General features: G+C 35.4%; 1 protein-coding gene across 1 annotated transcript in view; it reads right to left on the bottom strand.

Annotated features, from left to right (window-relative positions):
• LOC149776217 (uncharacterized) overlaps nt 1-16,939 on the bottom strand; it is a 61,461-nt gene that overhangs the window by 22,266 nt on the left and 22,256 nt on the right. The window contains exons 6-10 of the mRNA XM_089942600.1: nt 15,652-15,789; nt 13,861-14,020; nt 8,937-10,767; nt 4,010-4,101; nt 1,465-1,905 (exon numbers count right to left, since the gene is read on the bottom strand). Of these exons, the coding sequence (XP_089798726.1) occupies nt 1,465-1,905; nt 4,010-4,101; nt 8,937-10,767; nt 13,861-14,020; nt 15,652-15,789 (2,662 nt within the window). The remainder of the gene's footprint in view (nt 1-1,464; nt 1,906-4,009; nt 4,102-8,936; nt 10,768-13,860; nt 14,021-15,651; nt 15,790-16,939) is intronic.

Genomic DNA, 16,939 nt, shown 5'->3' on the forward strand with positions numbered 1-16,939 from the left:
ACTGATACACATATCATGGTATACTATAATTAGACATCAGCAAATTTATGTTCTGGGGCAGGTGTCTGAAACTTTTTTTTAAAAATAAAAATTGTCTTTCAATTGCTGAAAAAATATCTTGCTCTGATTTATAGCAAAAAATTATGATATTATATTTAATATATTATTTGTACAAAAAAATTATCCTGAGATATTAAATAGTTCAACAAAAGATCGCAGATCCTGACCCACCCATCCGCTACCAAACTTAAATGCTCAGTACCTAAAAACAGATTTATTTGGTATGTGTATGTTAACTTTTGCGTAAGTTTCAATATAAAAGCTGTAACAAAAGTTGGATAATTAAGCTGACAATAGAGCTGACACCCTGTAAAAGTCATTGTGCTAACATCAGAGAACTGATTAATAAAAAGAGAAAGTTTTGACATTGAAGCCTACAATTTACTAGCTACAGTATTGATATAATAGGCAGGGAAACTTTAAGTGGGATGCCTACACCTGGGCAAGATATTTATCAGAGAGGTTCAGTTAACATAAAACACACTCAAGAAATGAAAAAAATATTTAGTTGACTAAACTGCTGTCCTGAAAAACTATGATTCGCAGTCTTACAAAGGAATACATCTACTTCACACAACAGTAAAAAAAATAAATGACATGGTTATTTCTTTTAAATCGGAAACTTTTCCAAAAGTTGGATTTGGCCCAAATATCTTCAAAACATACCATTTGACTACTTTACTGACATACATGACACAAGTTAATGTAAGGATCATAAATATAATCATACTTGTAATATTCACACAAACATTTTGACAAATACAGCTGTTTTGTAAAAAACTATAATAATGATTTTTTAAAAAATTATTTTCTTGTGATAAAAGAAAACATAGTTAATATCATTTAATTCATAACAAAGATTACGTGGCAATTTCTGTACATTCTTTACAAACAGAAACTACCAAAATACCAATACAGTGAAATAATACCATAATATGTACCATTGAAAAAATGTAGCCTGGTACACCAGTTTACCATGCACATATAGAGGAAGTATGATGAAAAACCGGTAAAAAAAGAGACTGAAACTTTGCATCCATGTGCTTTTTTCTCAGCCAATTAGAAATTGATTACCAATTTGACAGATGTATGTTTTGTTTTATTTTACTTAAACATCACCGTATCAACAAAATTATCACAGAAAAATGCTGGTATTAGCTAACCTTGAGTGTACATGAAAAAATTAAATTATTGTGCTATGCAAATATTATTTTCATGAAAAAGTGTTGCTCTTTAATAAAAAAATCTTGGAAGAATATAACATTTCGGAAAAATCTCTAACTTTCAGTATTCATTGCATACAAGATGAATTAAGTCTATTTTTTGAATAAGCACAAGAGATTCATTCATCACAGCTGTTTTATCTTCTAGAGATGGTGTAAAAAGTAAGTTATTTACACTTACCATGTAAGCCATCTGATGGAACTCCAAGCATTTTTTGCTGCAAATTCAATATGGCATCCAATGGACTAGCGTTACTTGCCTCCACTTTTACAATTCCTTGTTTTAGATCCTTTTTCATATAAATGTTGTCGGACTTCTTTTCTTGAGAGGACACTGGTTGACCATTGTTATCACCATAAGCAGGAAGTGTGACCTTCTGTCCAGATGTAACAGCAGATATCACTGGTTGAACATTTGAGGCTGTGGTTGCCTGGACTTTATTCTGACCAAGCACAAGGGATGTTATGGCTGGTGGCACATGACTAATAATACTGAGTGGGGTAGTGTTTGTTTCATTGTCCTTTTCTATATCCAATGGAACAACCTTTTTCTTAGGGGGTCGACCTCTTTTCCGTTTTGGGGGTGAAACATCCTCTTTTGAAACCAATTCAACTGCTGTCTCTGAAAAAAGTGAATGATCTAAAAGTTCAACCTCCACTGTTTGAAAATCCCATAGACTAATAACACAAGATGAAAGCCATTGCAAATACACACATTTTTGTTATTCTTTACACTTAATCCATCCTCCCAGTGCCTGCATTAAGGATCCCAAGCATTTATTTTCATCTGCCAATCTTTAGTCGTACCAAGTAAGAATGCCTCTCAGTTAGCTGGAGCACAGATTAAAAAGACAACCTATCCACAGATGAACAGAAGGATAGATGCATGCCAAAGATGACTAATAGCAACATATTTTCAGTAGTAATACATCAAATTTGTGGACACAATACTGTAAATTAATTTTATTCGCTGATACCAACTTTTGTGATTTTTAAAAAAACTCTTAAAACCAAAAACTTACGTCTATAAGAAAACACAACTTCCTCACCCATTAAAAGCATACAACTTTTGCATAACCCTTACAACTGACATGAATGAAGGTAACTGAATCTGCAGTATATCAAAATATTCAAAAGTATCACCCAAGACTGTATTCAGACATGTCTGACATACCCAAGACTGTATTCAGACATGTCTGACATACCCAAGACTATTCAGACATGTCTGACATAATGTACCACAAGGCTTGATAAGCACAGGCTCTTCTTCTGATCAAAACGCCTACATGAATATCCTTTTCTTGCACACATCTTGATCTCAGCATTCCAGAAGTGTGGGAAGCAGCTACTTTGAACTGCCTGATACATGATTTCCTTTTTACCTGACCACCATGAATGCCTGTGTCTCATTATACATAACGTTTTGTGTGTGTGTGTGTGATTTGGATTTTTGATGTGGTTTTAACAATATTTCAGTCTTATTGCTATGATGTCTGCTGTGTGGCATCATGCAGCAGACATGTAGCATGATGTCCCACCTAGTCACATTATCCTGAAACCAAGCCAACTAGTCCTAACACTAACTTCTTAATGCTGAGCGCCAAGCAAGGCAGCTGTTAGTACCATATTTATAAGTCTTTGGTATCACTCTGCTGGGGTTCGAACCCACGACCTCCTGCATCCAAGGCAGACACTCTAACCACTAGGCCACTGAAGCAGTCATAGCTTTTTGGGTTAAATCAGTCAAAAAAGTTGATCTTGGTGTTTGCTCTTTTGAATCCTTTGACAATTAAATATTTAATAAATACTATATTTTGTTTCAATGTTGAAAACACGTCTAATTCTGAAAATTCACTCACTTTTGTGTTTAAAAAGTACAAGACAGTATAAAATATAAACCCCAAGTAAAATGAATGATTTCCTATTTCATAGATGGGGTTCAAGCCTATGTGTTACAGTCATATTTAACTCAATAACCTCGACATCCCTCGTAACCTAAATGCAAAACTCATCCAAGATATAATGCACAGATTGAGAGAGAGAGAGAGAGAGAGAGAGAGAGAGAGAGAGAGAGAGAGAGAGAGGGAGGGAGAGAGAGAGAGAGAGAAGGATATGGATATCACTGTATAACCTATCCTTACTTGTGGGTGAATTTCTTAGATGAAGCAATAAATATGTAGCCATTGTAAAATTAAAAATGCTATCTCCCTCTGAACCAAGCAGTGTAAACCAATGACAGTTTAAGTCTGGCAAGACTTTTCATATTTCTATAAAAAATTTTAACTGATATATAAACAACTGGAAATGTTTAGCATCTGGATGAATGAATAACTTATATTTATGATATTTAATCAATGAAAAGACCTTTTCGAAGAGACCGCTTTGGTGGCCTAGTGGTTAGAGCATCCGCCTCAGATGCGGTAGGCAGCGGGTTCAAACCCCGTCAGAGTCATACCAGAGACTTATAAAAATGGTAATAACAGCTGCCTCGCTTGGAGCTCAGCATTAAGAGGTTAGTGTTAGGACTGGTCAGCCTGGTATCAGGATAATGTAACTGGGAGGGACATCATGCTACATGTCTGCAGCATTACTAAACATTACTAAAAACTGCCAAACTGCAGACATCATAGCGATATGACTAATTATTTTTTTAAAGCTACATTAAAAATCCAAATCACACACACCCTCACACACACTCAAAGGAACTAAGTACTATATCTAGTCACCTGCAAGCTTTCTTTCGATCACACTGTCTGTGGTAACATTCACATGACCATCAGGGTTCAACTGGACATTATCCATACTTGTTCTGGTCACTCTGAAATCAAATTTAATCTGAGATTTATCTTTACTTATCACATATAGCTCACCTTTCTCATCATTATTACATCAGGTGAAAAAAATCATTCACCACTATGTGACACAACACTCAGCAAGACTAGAGTGAAGTAAGTCAATAAATGTGTGTGATAAACTTCAAAGATATGTTCATATAATGAATGAAACTTGTTAAATAATACAATGTATAAGCAGCCTTTGGTATACTGTATTGTTATACCTTATGAAAGGTGAATGATTAGTGCTCACATGTCTGAGAATAAAACATCGTGTCTCCCTCAATATTATATCTCCCTCAAATGATTGTGTTTTCCCTCTCTTGTGTAATTTAGGATCAAAAACAATATATTATCCTTGTTTTGGGGAGGTATGATTTGTTTCACTTGCAACAAGTCTTGTTCCATTTTGGCTTTGCCCTTGTGGAACATACCTACCTTGGGTGAACAAATCTACTTACTCCCATTAACAAGGGCAATATGCCACTGTTAAATAATACAATAGGTCACTTGCTGCACTTCATGGCATATACTGTGATATGACACCGAGCAAAGACATGGTGTGAAAAATGTTAAATATGACAATATATGAGCACCTAGTGGTATGATACTCTAGCAAAACTCATTAACAAATACAGTACTCAAGCACCTTGTGGCATATACTGTAATATGCCACTCATAAAACTTGTAAAATAAGATAACATACAAGCACCTTGTGGCATATACTGTAATATCCCACTCACAAAACATAAAATAAGACAACATACAAGCACCTTGTGGCATATACTGTAATATGCCATTCACAAAACGTAAAATAAGACAATATACAAGCACCTTGTGGCATGTACTGTAATATGCCACTCATAAAATTTGTAAAATAAGACAATATATAAGCAGCTTATGGCATATACTGTAATATGTCACTCACAAAATGTAAAATAAGACAACATACAAGCACCTTGTGGCATATACTGTAATATGCCACTCACAAAACATAAAATAAGACAATATACAAGCACCTTGTGGCATGTACTGTAATATGCCACTCATAAAATTTGTAAAATAAGACAATATATAAGCAGCTTATGGCATATACTGTAATATGCCACCCTGATAAAACTTGTTCAATAATGTAAAATGCCACTCATAAAGCATATAAAATAAGACAATATACATGCTGCATGTGGCATATACTGTAAAATGCCACTCATAAAACTTGTAAAATAAGACAATATACAAGCAGCTTGTGGCATCTATTGTAATATGCCAGTCTAATAAAACTTGTTAAATAATGTAATAGGCCACTTGAATATACTAAGAATTCATTTATTTTTGTGATTATTGACCTTTATGGTCAAGACAAAACTGATAATTTATTTGGTAACTAAAAAAATGTGGATCAGGGAAGAGGGTCTTTTTGTCAACACCAAAGGCTCAGTGTTCATTGATACCTTAAATTCAATATTTGCGGCATCCACAAAATCCATCACAAGAAATCATGATCTTCTGTGGCATAATAAAAAAAAACTTTTAAATGAACTACAGGACAAAAGGTAGGTCCTTCTGACTTGAACAGTTGGTCATTGTATTCACCAGGATCCCCTAAGTAAATACATCCATCAAATTTCAAGACTACAAACAAAAGTGTCCAAGAAATGAGCAAAATGCAAAACTTCTTGTAATTGCTGGAACATGAAAAGTTTGTCACTATGATTTACTTTTGCCCATGGTAAGTAGTACCCTCCAAGATAAATACACCAATACATTTCATTACCATGTACAATTGTCAGTGAAACTGAACTAATTGCAAAACATTAGTGTAATAATTGCAGTGTAAAAAGCAGACCACTGTGAACTACTTTTGCTGATCACTATCAGTAGTCTATGATTAATGTTTCTTTTAAAAGACTTTCCAGTTTATTATACACATGATTATTATAATATGGGACAGTCTAAAGATTTCCCTTTCTTCTACCTATAAATCTGTTGTCACAACTGTACTGGAATACAACTTATCTGTGCCTCTATAGCCAGTTAACTGACCATTAATTAATTGACATTACCCAATAATGAAAACAATTCCTGCCTAGTCACCATTACTGCAACAACCTAGTCTGAACATCATGGACACACACAGCATTCAAGACCAAATACACCAACCTGCTGCTGGTGAGAACTGCCATAAGAGATCTCTGGTAACAATCATACTTTCTCTTGCATGTTCCCTAACTGGGTCTTGCAGAGATAGGAAACTGCAATGAAAGTTAAAGGGAGACTATTGTGCCTCTTGTTGTCTCACCTTCTCAATTCAATTCCCTAACAGAAATGAATAACTGAAAGGAAGGGAGTGTATTGAAAAACAGCAATCATCATCAGTGACTTTTTAGGCAAGACAAAAAAAATCATTAATAGCATGAAGGCAAGAAGGGAGGAAGTCAACACAACGTTCCTGAGTAACTTTGATGTGGCGTTAAAGAATTGTCTTAGATAAAAGATGTCAGTATATGATTTTAAACCAGTTGGGAGAAAGTTGCATGCAACTGACTTTCCATAAAGATAGTCTTGCATCACTGGGATTACAAATGCTCTAACAGATGCCAAGTAATTCTTGCAAACTTTAATAATTATAGCTTGATTCTGAATGACAACATTTTGTCATCACTGTCTATATCTCCCAAGAAGAAATTGATTGAAGGTGGAAGATGGCATTTATGTGGAGACAAAACTCCTATAGATATCCCCTATTGCTGCTGTGAACGAAATTCTGTCTGTTCCAGTATTGGATCAGCATCTTTCAGCATTTCTGTGTCATCACCTTCATCAACAGGAAATGATGAAGTATCATCAGCATGCATCATCATTTTGCCCACTGGATATGCCATTAGTAGTGATCACATTATGGAATGCTAGTCAGGCATGAGTCAAATGGCTTCACAAGTAATGAAGGTTGGCTATGAATTTCATAGGAATGTTTGGTCCAGTTCATTGCTTTGCCAGCATACCAGATACAGATAAAAGCTGTAAATATACAAAGCTTGTTCATACGATTGGACCAGTTGGTCAGCAGTCAGAATGGTTCATCAAAGATGGTATGTGCCTTGTGGTCCTGCCAGCTGATGTGGTTTGATTAGTACTGCTGGCCAGCTAAGCAGTATGTCTGGACAGACTGCTTACCCATTTGAGATAAGAGACTCCTAACCACTGTGACCAAACATAGCTCATTCAAATGGCTGGATAGGCTGGTTGACAGTTGGAACAACATACCCAAGATGGCATATGCTTTGTGGTCTGGCTGGCTGGTGCAGTATGGCTGTCTGTCCATACCATACTGGAATGGACCGTCTGTCCATACTGTAATGGTGGTAATATTACAGATCTTCAATTTGTTTGTTTTCTTAATTTTCATGGACAGAATAAATGATTACAAGTCATCATGCCTCATATATGGAGTCCCCAGCTGGATTATGTTTACACAATTTCTACTCATCAACATATTGGCATGGCTCTCAAGAGAATAATCACCTTAGTACCAGGATTTATACAAGGTGTTGTAATTTCATGGAATGATTTAGTTGGACTGCCATACAAAGTAAATAAAGTACTAACTGGGTCCTATCTGTGTCTCAAAGCAGGAATGGTTATACCTGGAAAACAAATCACTGTACCCAGTCAAGGAAATCAAAGGCCAAAAGCTGATGTGGTCTACTGCCCAAATCCAGTACTATCTATTGTCTTCAGACAGTACTGACCACTTGCATCTCACATATTTAATCCTGCTCAATGTACTGGCATCTGTAAACATCAAGAGCAGAACAATGGTGGAAATTTGCCATTCATTATGCTGAACTTAATTCAGCATCTGCAAGACCTCAGGAAAGCATGTGCTTCCAGTCACAAGCAGATGTTGTAGCTTGACAGGATTTGGTGTTAATTCCTCTTTCCATGGGATGGGGAGACCACTCTGATTTTACTTCCACTTTGGCAAGCAGATGCATGTTTAGCACTTCTGTTGTTAAAACAAGCCAAAACGTGTTGCAAATGTACTTTTTATTTTGGGAGGGATGGATTCACAAGGTGGCTGGTGTGTGTACTCCAAAAGTATTATGATCTTGAGAAACTGGAGAACCCAAAGGAATCCAAATACAATGGGATAGGCAGTTTCTTATCCATGCATTTGTCAATATAGAGTGTTGAACCCAGGACTGGAGAAATACAAAGCAAGCTTGTTACTGCTTCACTATTAATGTTCACATAGTTCAAATTTATATGTAAACAGTATTACTGCATCCAGTCAAATATTACTTCAAAAACAGGCCTACTTTCCGACAAGTTCCTCATTTACTTGATACAATCAACTGTTGTTAGAGCATATTAATTCCAATAACTGATAAGAAGCAATCATCAGAATTAATTTTTGAATCAATATATCAACCAAATAGCTGTTTTCCATTCCAAAATGAAAACATGATGAGTACCAAAAGAAAATGCATATTTAAATGTAAAAAATGTCTCTGTTCTAATGTAATTAAAGACTAGTCTACTGATTAATTACTGAAAATCTTCCATATTAAACAATGAACTAATTTGTTAACTCCAATAGCAATCTACAACTGTGATGAGAGGATATACAACTACTATTTTAAAGTATAGATTTTAACCAGTAGATGGAAAGAAATCATGGCCACCATGTCTTAACTTTTCCAATAGTTCTAGCTGATATAAAAATCTGTTAAAAATATGTTTGATAAAGTATGCATGTCTAGTTCTAAAAATAAACAACACTAGTTGAACTATTTAAAAAAATGTGCAAATCTGCTACCTTTTCCTGGCAGATTTCCTGACAGTCTCTGCTAAAGCTGACTGTGAGTCACTGCTATCACTCTTCCTGGACATTGACCTCAGAACTCGAGGTGGTGCCTCTATTTCAATGTCATCTGACAGTGATGGAGGTTCCACAGAACTTTTTTTCTCTTCTTTGTTTGCAACATCACTGCCTTCTTTACTATCCTGCTTAATAGATGTTTGATGTGCAATTCTATGCCTGCCAATTCTACTAGCTATAGTTGCTGTTACTTCTGCACCAGTCACGGTATCACTATTTTTATTAATAGGCCCTGGCATGGCAGAAATATTATCTTTGTTACCAAGCTGAGTAGTTTGTTGCCTTCTTGGGCTTTGCCATCTTGTTAATGGTCTCAAAGAGTAATCTGAAATAAAAGATGTCCCTGCAAAATCTTTGCCAGTATCTGAATGATCACAAACAATGTGCGAAAATTTCTGTCTCTTTTTTGCACTACTGACACCATCGATAGTCTCATCTCCAGTATCTGTATCACTCTGACGCTCCAGTGGAATTACTATACAGGTCCCTCTCTGCTTTCCTCCTCCAATAGGGCTGACAGAACTGTCTTTCTGTGGACTCTCTGGAGTTTCCATTGTCGGACTTTGTGGTGTCAACATTACTGGACTGGAAGGGGAGTCACCAATTGGACTTTGTGGTGTGTCAACCATCAACTGATCACCAAAGATTTGAACATATGGTTTGGAAGCAGACCTTGTCAAACGTCTAAGTGACCCAGAGGATGACTGGTTCTCTAAATTACTTTCCTCGTGGCAATCACACGCTATAACCAGTTTATCTTCTTCATCAGAATCCTCTGTGCTTAAATTCAGATCAGAGTCCTTGATAATAATTTCATTTTTGATATCACTCTTTATTTCTTTTTCTTCATCCTTTACTGCTTGTTCTTCTAGGATCTCTGCACCCTGTTTTGCAGGAACCGAAGTAAATGCTGATCTGCTGGCATCAGTCTGGAACTTGTTTTCAGTTGGAGAAATTGCTGCTGAAGAAACTGATGAAAAAGATTCCTCTTGGCTTTCAGGTTTAACTGAATGCTGCATTAAGCATGTTTTTAATGCCATAAGCTCTACTTTACTGTCTTTTTCTTTATTCTCTTCTGAATTTCTTTTAATTGTCTCTGAATTTTGAAAAACATCTTTCCTCCTTACTTCTCCAGCACTTTCTTCATTACTTCCCTGATTAGTAACTTTGGATATATCACTTGAGAAAGTTTTCATTGCTCCAAAGGTTTCAAGGCTATCAATATCAACTGCCTCTGAACAAAAGAATTCACCTGAATTGGATCCTGATTTATCTTTCTTCCTAATTTCATTATCTGTTTTGTCCTCTTCCTTAAAAGCTACTGGATATCTGTCATCCAAATCATGTTTCTTGCTTGACCTTCTTCTGGGTGAAAATGCAGATGCTCCAAAAGTTTCTAAATCTTCCATATTTTGAGCATCCATACCAAATGGATCACCAAAATCACTTATAGGCTTGCCTTGGTCTTCAGATTCTTTCACCTTATTCTTCTTCTCTGAATCTGGCTGTTGAACAAAATCATCTTTTCTACCTTCATCACATTTTGAACTCTCCTGTCCCTGTGCTTCTTTTAGAGTTGTCTGCCCTTTCTGACACCTTGATGGCTGAAGAGGGTTAGAAAAGACCTGACCTTTCTGTACTGAGCTTACAACTAGCATTTTGAGTCCATATTTATGAAACCAGGTGCTTTTTTCTCGAATGGTAAGACTGCTTTGCTGCAATGGCTTGTCAAAGTAAATTACATTATGTTTAACAATCTGCCCATTCACTGAAAACAAAATATGATGAAAATTAGAAAATCTGTGGAGAAAGGATAGTGCAACTGAAGCTATTAATTATATGGTCAACAAAGTTACAGGTTTGTACATAAACAGGTTTAGAAAGCCTCAATTTATGCATAAGATTAAACATACATGTATATTCCCAAACAATGTAAAACTATTTGAATGAACACCAAACAATTAATACACTGGCTGGAAGTGTCAGAGTCAGTATTATGCCAACTGTAAGTAAGGATCTACAATACAGCACATTTTACATGGTTCCCACGCTTTTCTAAATATAAATTTCCAGGATGAAATTAATTTTTTAGGGTTAATATATGACCATTACTGAATGGAATTAAAGAACATTTTGGATTACAAAACATGCATTTTCCAAATCTGAAGATGTTTTTCTTTCAAGACTCTTTTAAACATATATGTCAGAAAAGATGATCATGTACAAAACCACAAAATAAGTCACAAAACAAATCTGACTATATTCCTATAAACTCGCATTTAAAGCCATTTCAATGTACAGAATGCAAATTCTAACTTTGCTTTGATGACCTGCATTATGTTGCTATGTGGAAACAACACAATGAGCATAAATTATTTTGTTTCCTTTTAAACCTTTAATTCTAAAGAATTCTAGAGCAATATATGTGCATGTTATGCAAAATAAACATTTCCTATCACAGTATGAAAAAAAACAATAAATGAAAAATATTAAAATCTTATCTTATAATGAAATAAGTTTAACCCTGAATTTATGTGTGCCAATAAAATCTCAAACAAGATTTTTCCACCAACCTAAACTCCTTAAGATGATTTGGTTAAAAATTCCATCATTTAAAGATATTTACAAAAGGGTTGATTTAAATTTTTACAAAAGACCTTCAAAATTACATATTGTTGTATAAACAAGTACTGAATTTTCCGTAAAATCAACTTGTCTTCTTGTAGTTGAATAAACCAGTCGCAAAACCTGTATTGATACATGGGTTCTTATCGTTTCTTAATATATAATAAAAGGGACGAAAATTTCCCCATTTCTCCTGCATTCTATTTAAGATCTGAAACCAATGCTTCAAGCCACATGTCACTGTGTAATAGTTTCGCACCAAAGTTCAGCTAAGAGATTCAACATTTTTCTAATCCGGGTTTCCTCTGATTATTCCAACCCCATTTTTCACATTTGGACATTTAGGATGGAGTGTGGGTTCACAGCAATTAGATATAAAATATTTGGAATCTGCCGCCACTGTAAGATAGCTTACCAGTGGGCCTAGCAAATTTAAACTATGTTATATTGACTTATACCTGCATGAAATCGATGGGAAAATTATTTATTTTCTCAAGAATGGCAATTATTATATCTGTTATGTCTTTAATCTGCTGACAGACTAGGCAAAACTCGGCAAAGATGAATCCTGACCCGGTAATAGCCATTTGCGTTAATAGTCACATGACTTGACAACTCTCAAACAATGACATCGTAAGTCCAGTAGTCACGTGATATCAACAACAAATTCCTTTTTAATGTCATTGTACAAAATTTCAATTATATTAAATGAAAGTCTGATACCTTTTGTAAAAACCAGGAAGAACATATAATTCTCAACATATTTATTTCAAGAACAACTACAAGCAACTTGGCCAGTCTGATTCATCAAGCAGAGTAGTCCGGTTCCCTGTTTTGTATGTTCCATGTGTGAGACAGCACACGCCAATGTGGTAGTCACGTGATACAACAAAACTCAGGAAGTAGGCCTCGGAATGAAAATAGAGAATTTTGTGCTCTTTAATTTTAGTAGTTATATTACAACCAGTATATGATTTTCATTTAATATTTATTTTCTACAATATTTGAAAATGACGGTTGTGAGATTCCGTGTGCTCATGCGACTAGCAATTGAAATCACTAGTACCAGCTCAAATTTCATCAGCGCCTTAGTTTTATCGTCTTTCAGCAGATTAAAGAAATAACGTTTTTAATACTTGCAATTTCTGAGAAAATTAATAATTTTCGTATCAATGTTATGCAGGTATAACTCTTGTGATGCTAGACTGGTTTTCATACCTTCCATATAAAAATAGATACGGATATCAAACTGTCTGTGAAACAAAAAGTCTACTAGACGAATCTAATCCACTGAGCATTTGGATTGTCTCAGCAAATATATTTATGACAAGCACCCAAATGATCCATAATGCAACCTCCTAATATTCTGGTTAGAACTCGATAAATTTAACTCATGATCAGTTCAGTTACAACTCAATTACGTAATTGTTTCAGGTATCAACTTGTGAAGGAAAACTTCAAGAGTTTTTCCTGATAGCGTGGGAACCCTGATTTTAAATGTAAAAGCAACAAAAAAATTCAAAAAAGGAATATTCATGAAACTAAGTATACTCTGCTGCCAAAATATAATACTTTTCTTGATGCTCTGATGAACAAGGTTACCAATATACCAACAACGTTACCAATATACCAACAGGGTTACCAATATACCAACAACGTTACCAATATACCAACAAGGTTACCAATATACCAACAAGGTTACCAATATACCAACAGGGTTACCAATACCAATAGGTTACCCATTTTTGAGTCAGGTCCAACTGTAAACAACACAGACCCTGATCTATCATTGCATAATTCAGTTCATTAATTCAGTTTCATATGAAATAAACACTACTGTACAATTCCATCCATTAGACCAATTTCAAATTGTTCCCTGATGGTGCTCCTGCTTGTCTCAAAATGCCACTACATCCACAAATTTAAATTAGCCTATTACCTGCAGAAATGCCTGCTCCTGTTCTCGCCATTCTCCAAGAGATTTTCAAAATACAGAATGCAGAAAATATACAGATTTTAAGATTTTAACCAATGATTCTAGCACTGATATTGTTCACTTTTCAGCTTTTCTTTAGCTTTTCTTTTGCCAAAAGTCAATGCAAATTTGACTAAAAATGACAACCCAAAAAGAGGTTGACCACAGGGGTTAAATGATCTGTGCAGGCAGTGGCATTGAGCAGTTTGGATCATAGAACAGTTGGACTGGAGAGTAGTCTGTAATCAATTTGCATCTCACCCACTGATTCATGCTCCTTAATATGGACAGGAAGTTCCCAAAGGCGGTCATGTTGGGAGTCTTGGTTGTCTACCAGACAACTGAGAGCAGAAGATGACATCACCACCTGGCAACCATGGTGCACTGCCAAGAACTCAGCATTGCTGTCTTTACTGCAAGACTGTAATAAGCCGTACTTTATAGAAACATTTTTAAAATGCTGACTATAATGCAACAATGGTTGAGTTTTTCTTTTCTGCCTATGAAAGATAACCAAAGTTTATAATAATGAAATCTATGACTTTAAAGACAGTGCTGTAAAGTTACATGAAAGACATGAAAAGTTACATTTTAAATTGCTCGGAAAGACATGAAAAGTAACATTTGCTGTGTCTCAAAGGGCATTAGAGGTAATATGCAGAAATAGAGTACAAACCTTTATCCATGATTTGGACTCTGAATTATAAAAACCTGACTGATATATGAAATGCCATCAAACTGAGAAGCACAAGTGTACCATGGTTCATCGCTGAACATCAAACAGCTCTTAGGACATAAATCAGAAAATGAAACCCTCAGATGTTTTTTACCTGTTACACTGGCCTTGACCCCAAATGTACAATACAACACATCTTCTAGTGACAATACACATATACAGAAAAGCTTCATTATCTTCAACAGATTCCTAATTAGAATGTAGAAGGACAAATGTGACTGAAACCAAAAATAGTGACCCATGACTTTGATTCTGAAGATAGACCCCCCCATGTGGTACATGACACACCATTTATTAACAATATAAACAAGTTATACTGCACTAAGATTCATCCATTCATCAGAAATGACTTTAAAATTATAGAGTGGAATAATTATGTTCCGAAAAAATATAAACTGAGTTGGTAAATGAATGTCAAATTTCAGACTTAAGAATAATTTATAGCAGACTATGACAAACATGAAAATTTGACATTTTTGCATGTAACTGAGGGTAATTATCTTAATTTTTCTGGAAGGCATTGTGGGTAAAATGTTTTACATTCTTTAGTTCACCACCCATATCAATGCAATTTTTGTCAAAAAAGAGAGAGAACAGATAGCAAGAACTTATGACTTGAAAAGATGGAATCAATTTCTAATGGATTTTCAACTGTGTAAGTTGTCGTCTGCTAAAAGTTGTACTTGAAGCTAAAACTGGCATCCATTTAGCTGCTAAAAATACCTCTTGTGTTGTTAAGGTTTACTGTTATTATTTTAACATGGTGAGATATTTTTTTTCTGAAAAAATGGAAGGATATACCCACTCAATGGTACTGAACTATAGTTCTGAAAATGAATACCATATGTACTCACTTATATGTCCAACTGTAAACAGCACAGACCCTTATCTGCCATTATGCAGACCCTTTTCTGCCATTAAACAGACCCTTATCTGCCATTTCACAATGCCCTGGCAGATCGTGGCCTAAGCTGTTTGTTCTACCGAGTACTCCTAACAAACTGCACAGACCCAGATATGCTTGTGCATGATGTGATGGCAAATCAGGGTCTATGTAGTTTGCAGTTGAATTTGACTTATCAGCAAGTATATATTGTGCTCACTGCCTAATCTGCTAAAAACAAGTGAGATAAAAATAGAAACAAAAAATCTAAACATTTGCTTTCATTGAAACTATGAAATGGGCATGGAGTAGCCAAATATTTTGTTATTACAGAATACAAGCTGAAGCTAAATCCTGATAGCTGTACTCCTCCTAAGTTTACAATGTGCACACCGCATGCGACTAATCAATAAAAACTAAAATCTCTACAAACCTCATGGTTCCAGGTACCATTCGAATCAGACTGGTCATGATGTGTAGGAAAACGCTCCTGAATTTTCTTGAAGTCTGTTGACACAAGTGGATGAATCCCCATTGACATATTGGGAAGTTGTACTTTCGGTACTTGACCCTGGAAAATGTAAAATATATTTAGATTTTAGACAGCAATTATTGTGATCTGAACTTACCCTGAATATGATTTGATCAGGTTTTGCTAATTGGCAACCTTTTATCCATGACCAACTGTTAAATCACAAGGGATCTTCCATTTCTACTGGTGATGTTATACATACAGTACTGCAAATTTATATACTTCATGGTCATACCTTTTTGTGACTTTGCACTGGTAGCTAAATTCATGGTAATACATTTTATAGTGGGTGCTTACATTTGTGGCTTGTACAAACCAATAAATCCACAAAATCTGGTACCACCACAAATAAAAAATAAATTACAATGTGACGAAAATTCAAGGGAAACCAATTTTTACAATAAACTATGCTTCTTTCATAATGCTTACCTGATGATAATGCCTTTGAAGTCCTTACATTACAAATCCAGACTCCCTAATCAGAAAAAAGATGTTAGTACATCTTCTGGGCTTATTTCAGCACTGTAAGTGCTAAACTGTTGTTTGCTTACTGAGACATAAGTTTGTCTAGAGTAGCCTCCCCTTAGATATTGTTTCTTTTTTCCTTCCTATTTTATGGGAAGTACATTGAGGGATTAGGTAAGAGGTTGAGGGAGTTACATATGTGTAACCTGTAGATGGCCTGAGCTCTGGTCTCCAAATGCATGAGCAGATTCTAATCACATGTTAATACCACAAAGGATAGCTTAGAACAATTAAGACATGCAGTCTTAAAGAAAACAAGAACATTTTCAACATTGTGAATCTAGTGGAAGTCGAATAACCCATATCATTATGAAGCTGCTGGTAGCCTGTTGAGCTGCCAAATCAGATATAAACTCGACCAGGTCAAAGTGAGCCTTCATTAATAAATGGTCTCAGAGATTAAGCTAGAGAATGTTGTATCAAACTTCGATCCCAAAAAAGAAAAAAGAGAGCTGGAACATAAATATTGTTACCTACTGGTGCAGATCAGCTCAGTATATTGAAATGCTCTGACAGAGTCCTGGAAATGGATGAAAAGGCCTTTTTAAAAGTAGTTTACTGCATTTTTCATGTCAGGGCAATAAAGGGTTATACTGAAAAAAGAGACCTTACTCAACTGACCCTTGCCACCACCCTCAGAGGCTATGTTCTTTGTAAGGTCTGA

This window comes from Sinohyriopsis cumingii, chromosome 18, assembly GCF_028554795.1.
Source record: "Sinohyriopsis cumingii isolate HCF-2022 chromosome 18, ASM2855479v2, whole genome shotgun sequence".
Lineage (NCBI taxonomy): Eukaryota > Metazoa > Mollusca > Bivalvia > Unionida > Unionidae > Sinohyriopsis > Sinohyriopsis cumingii.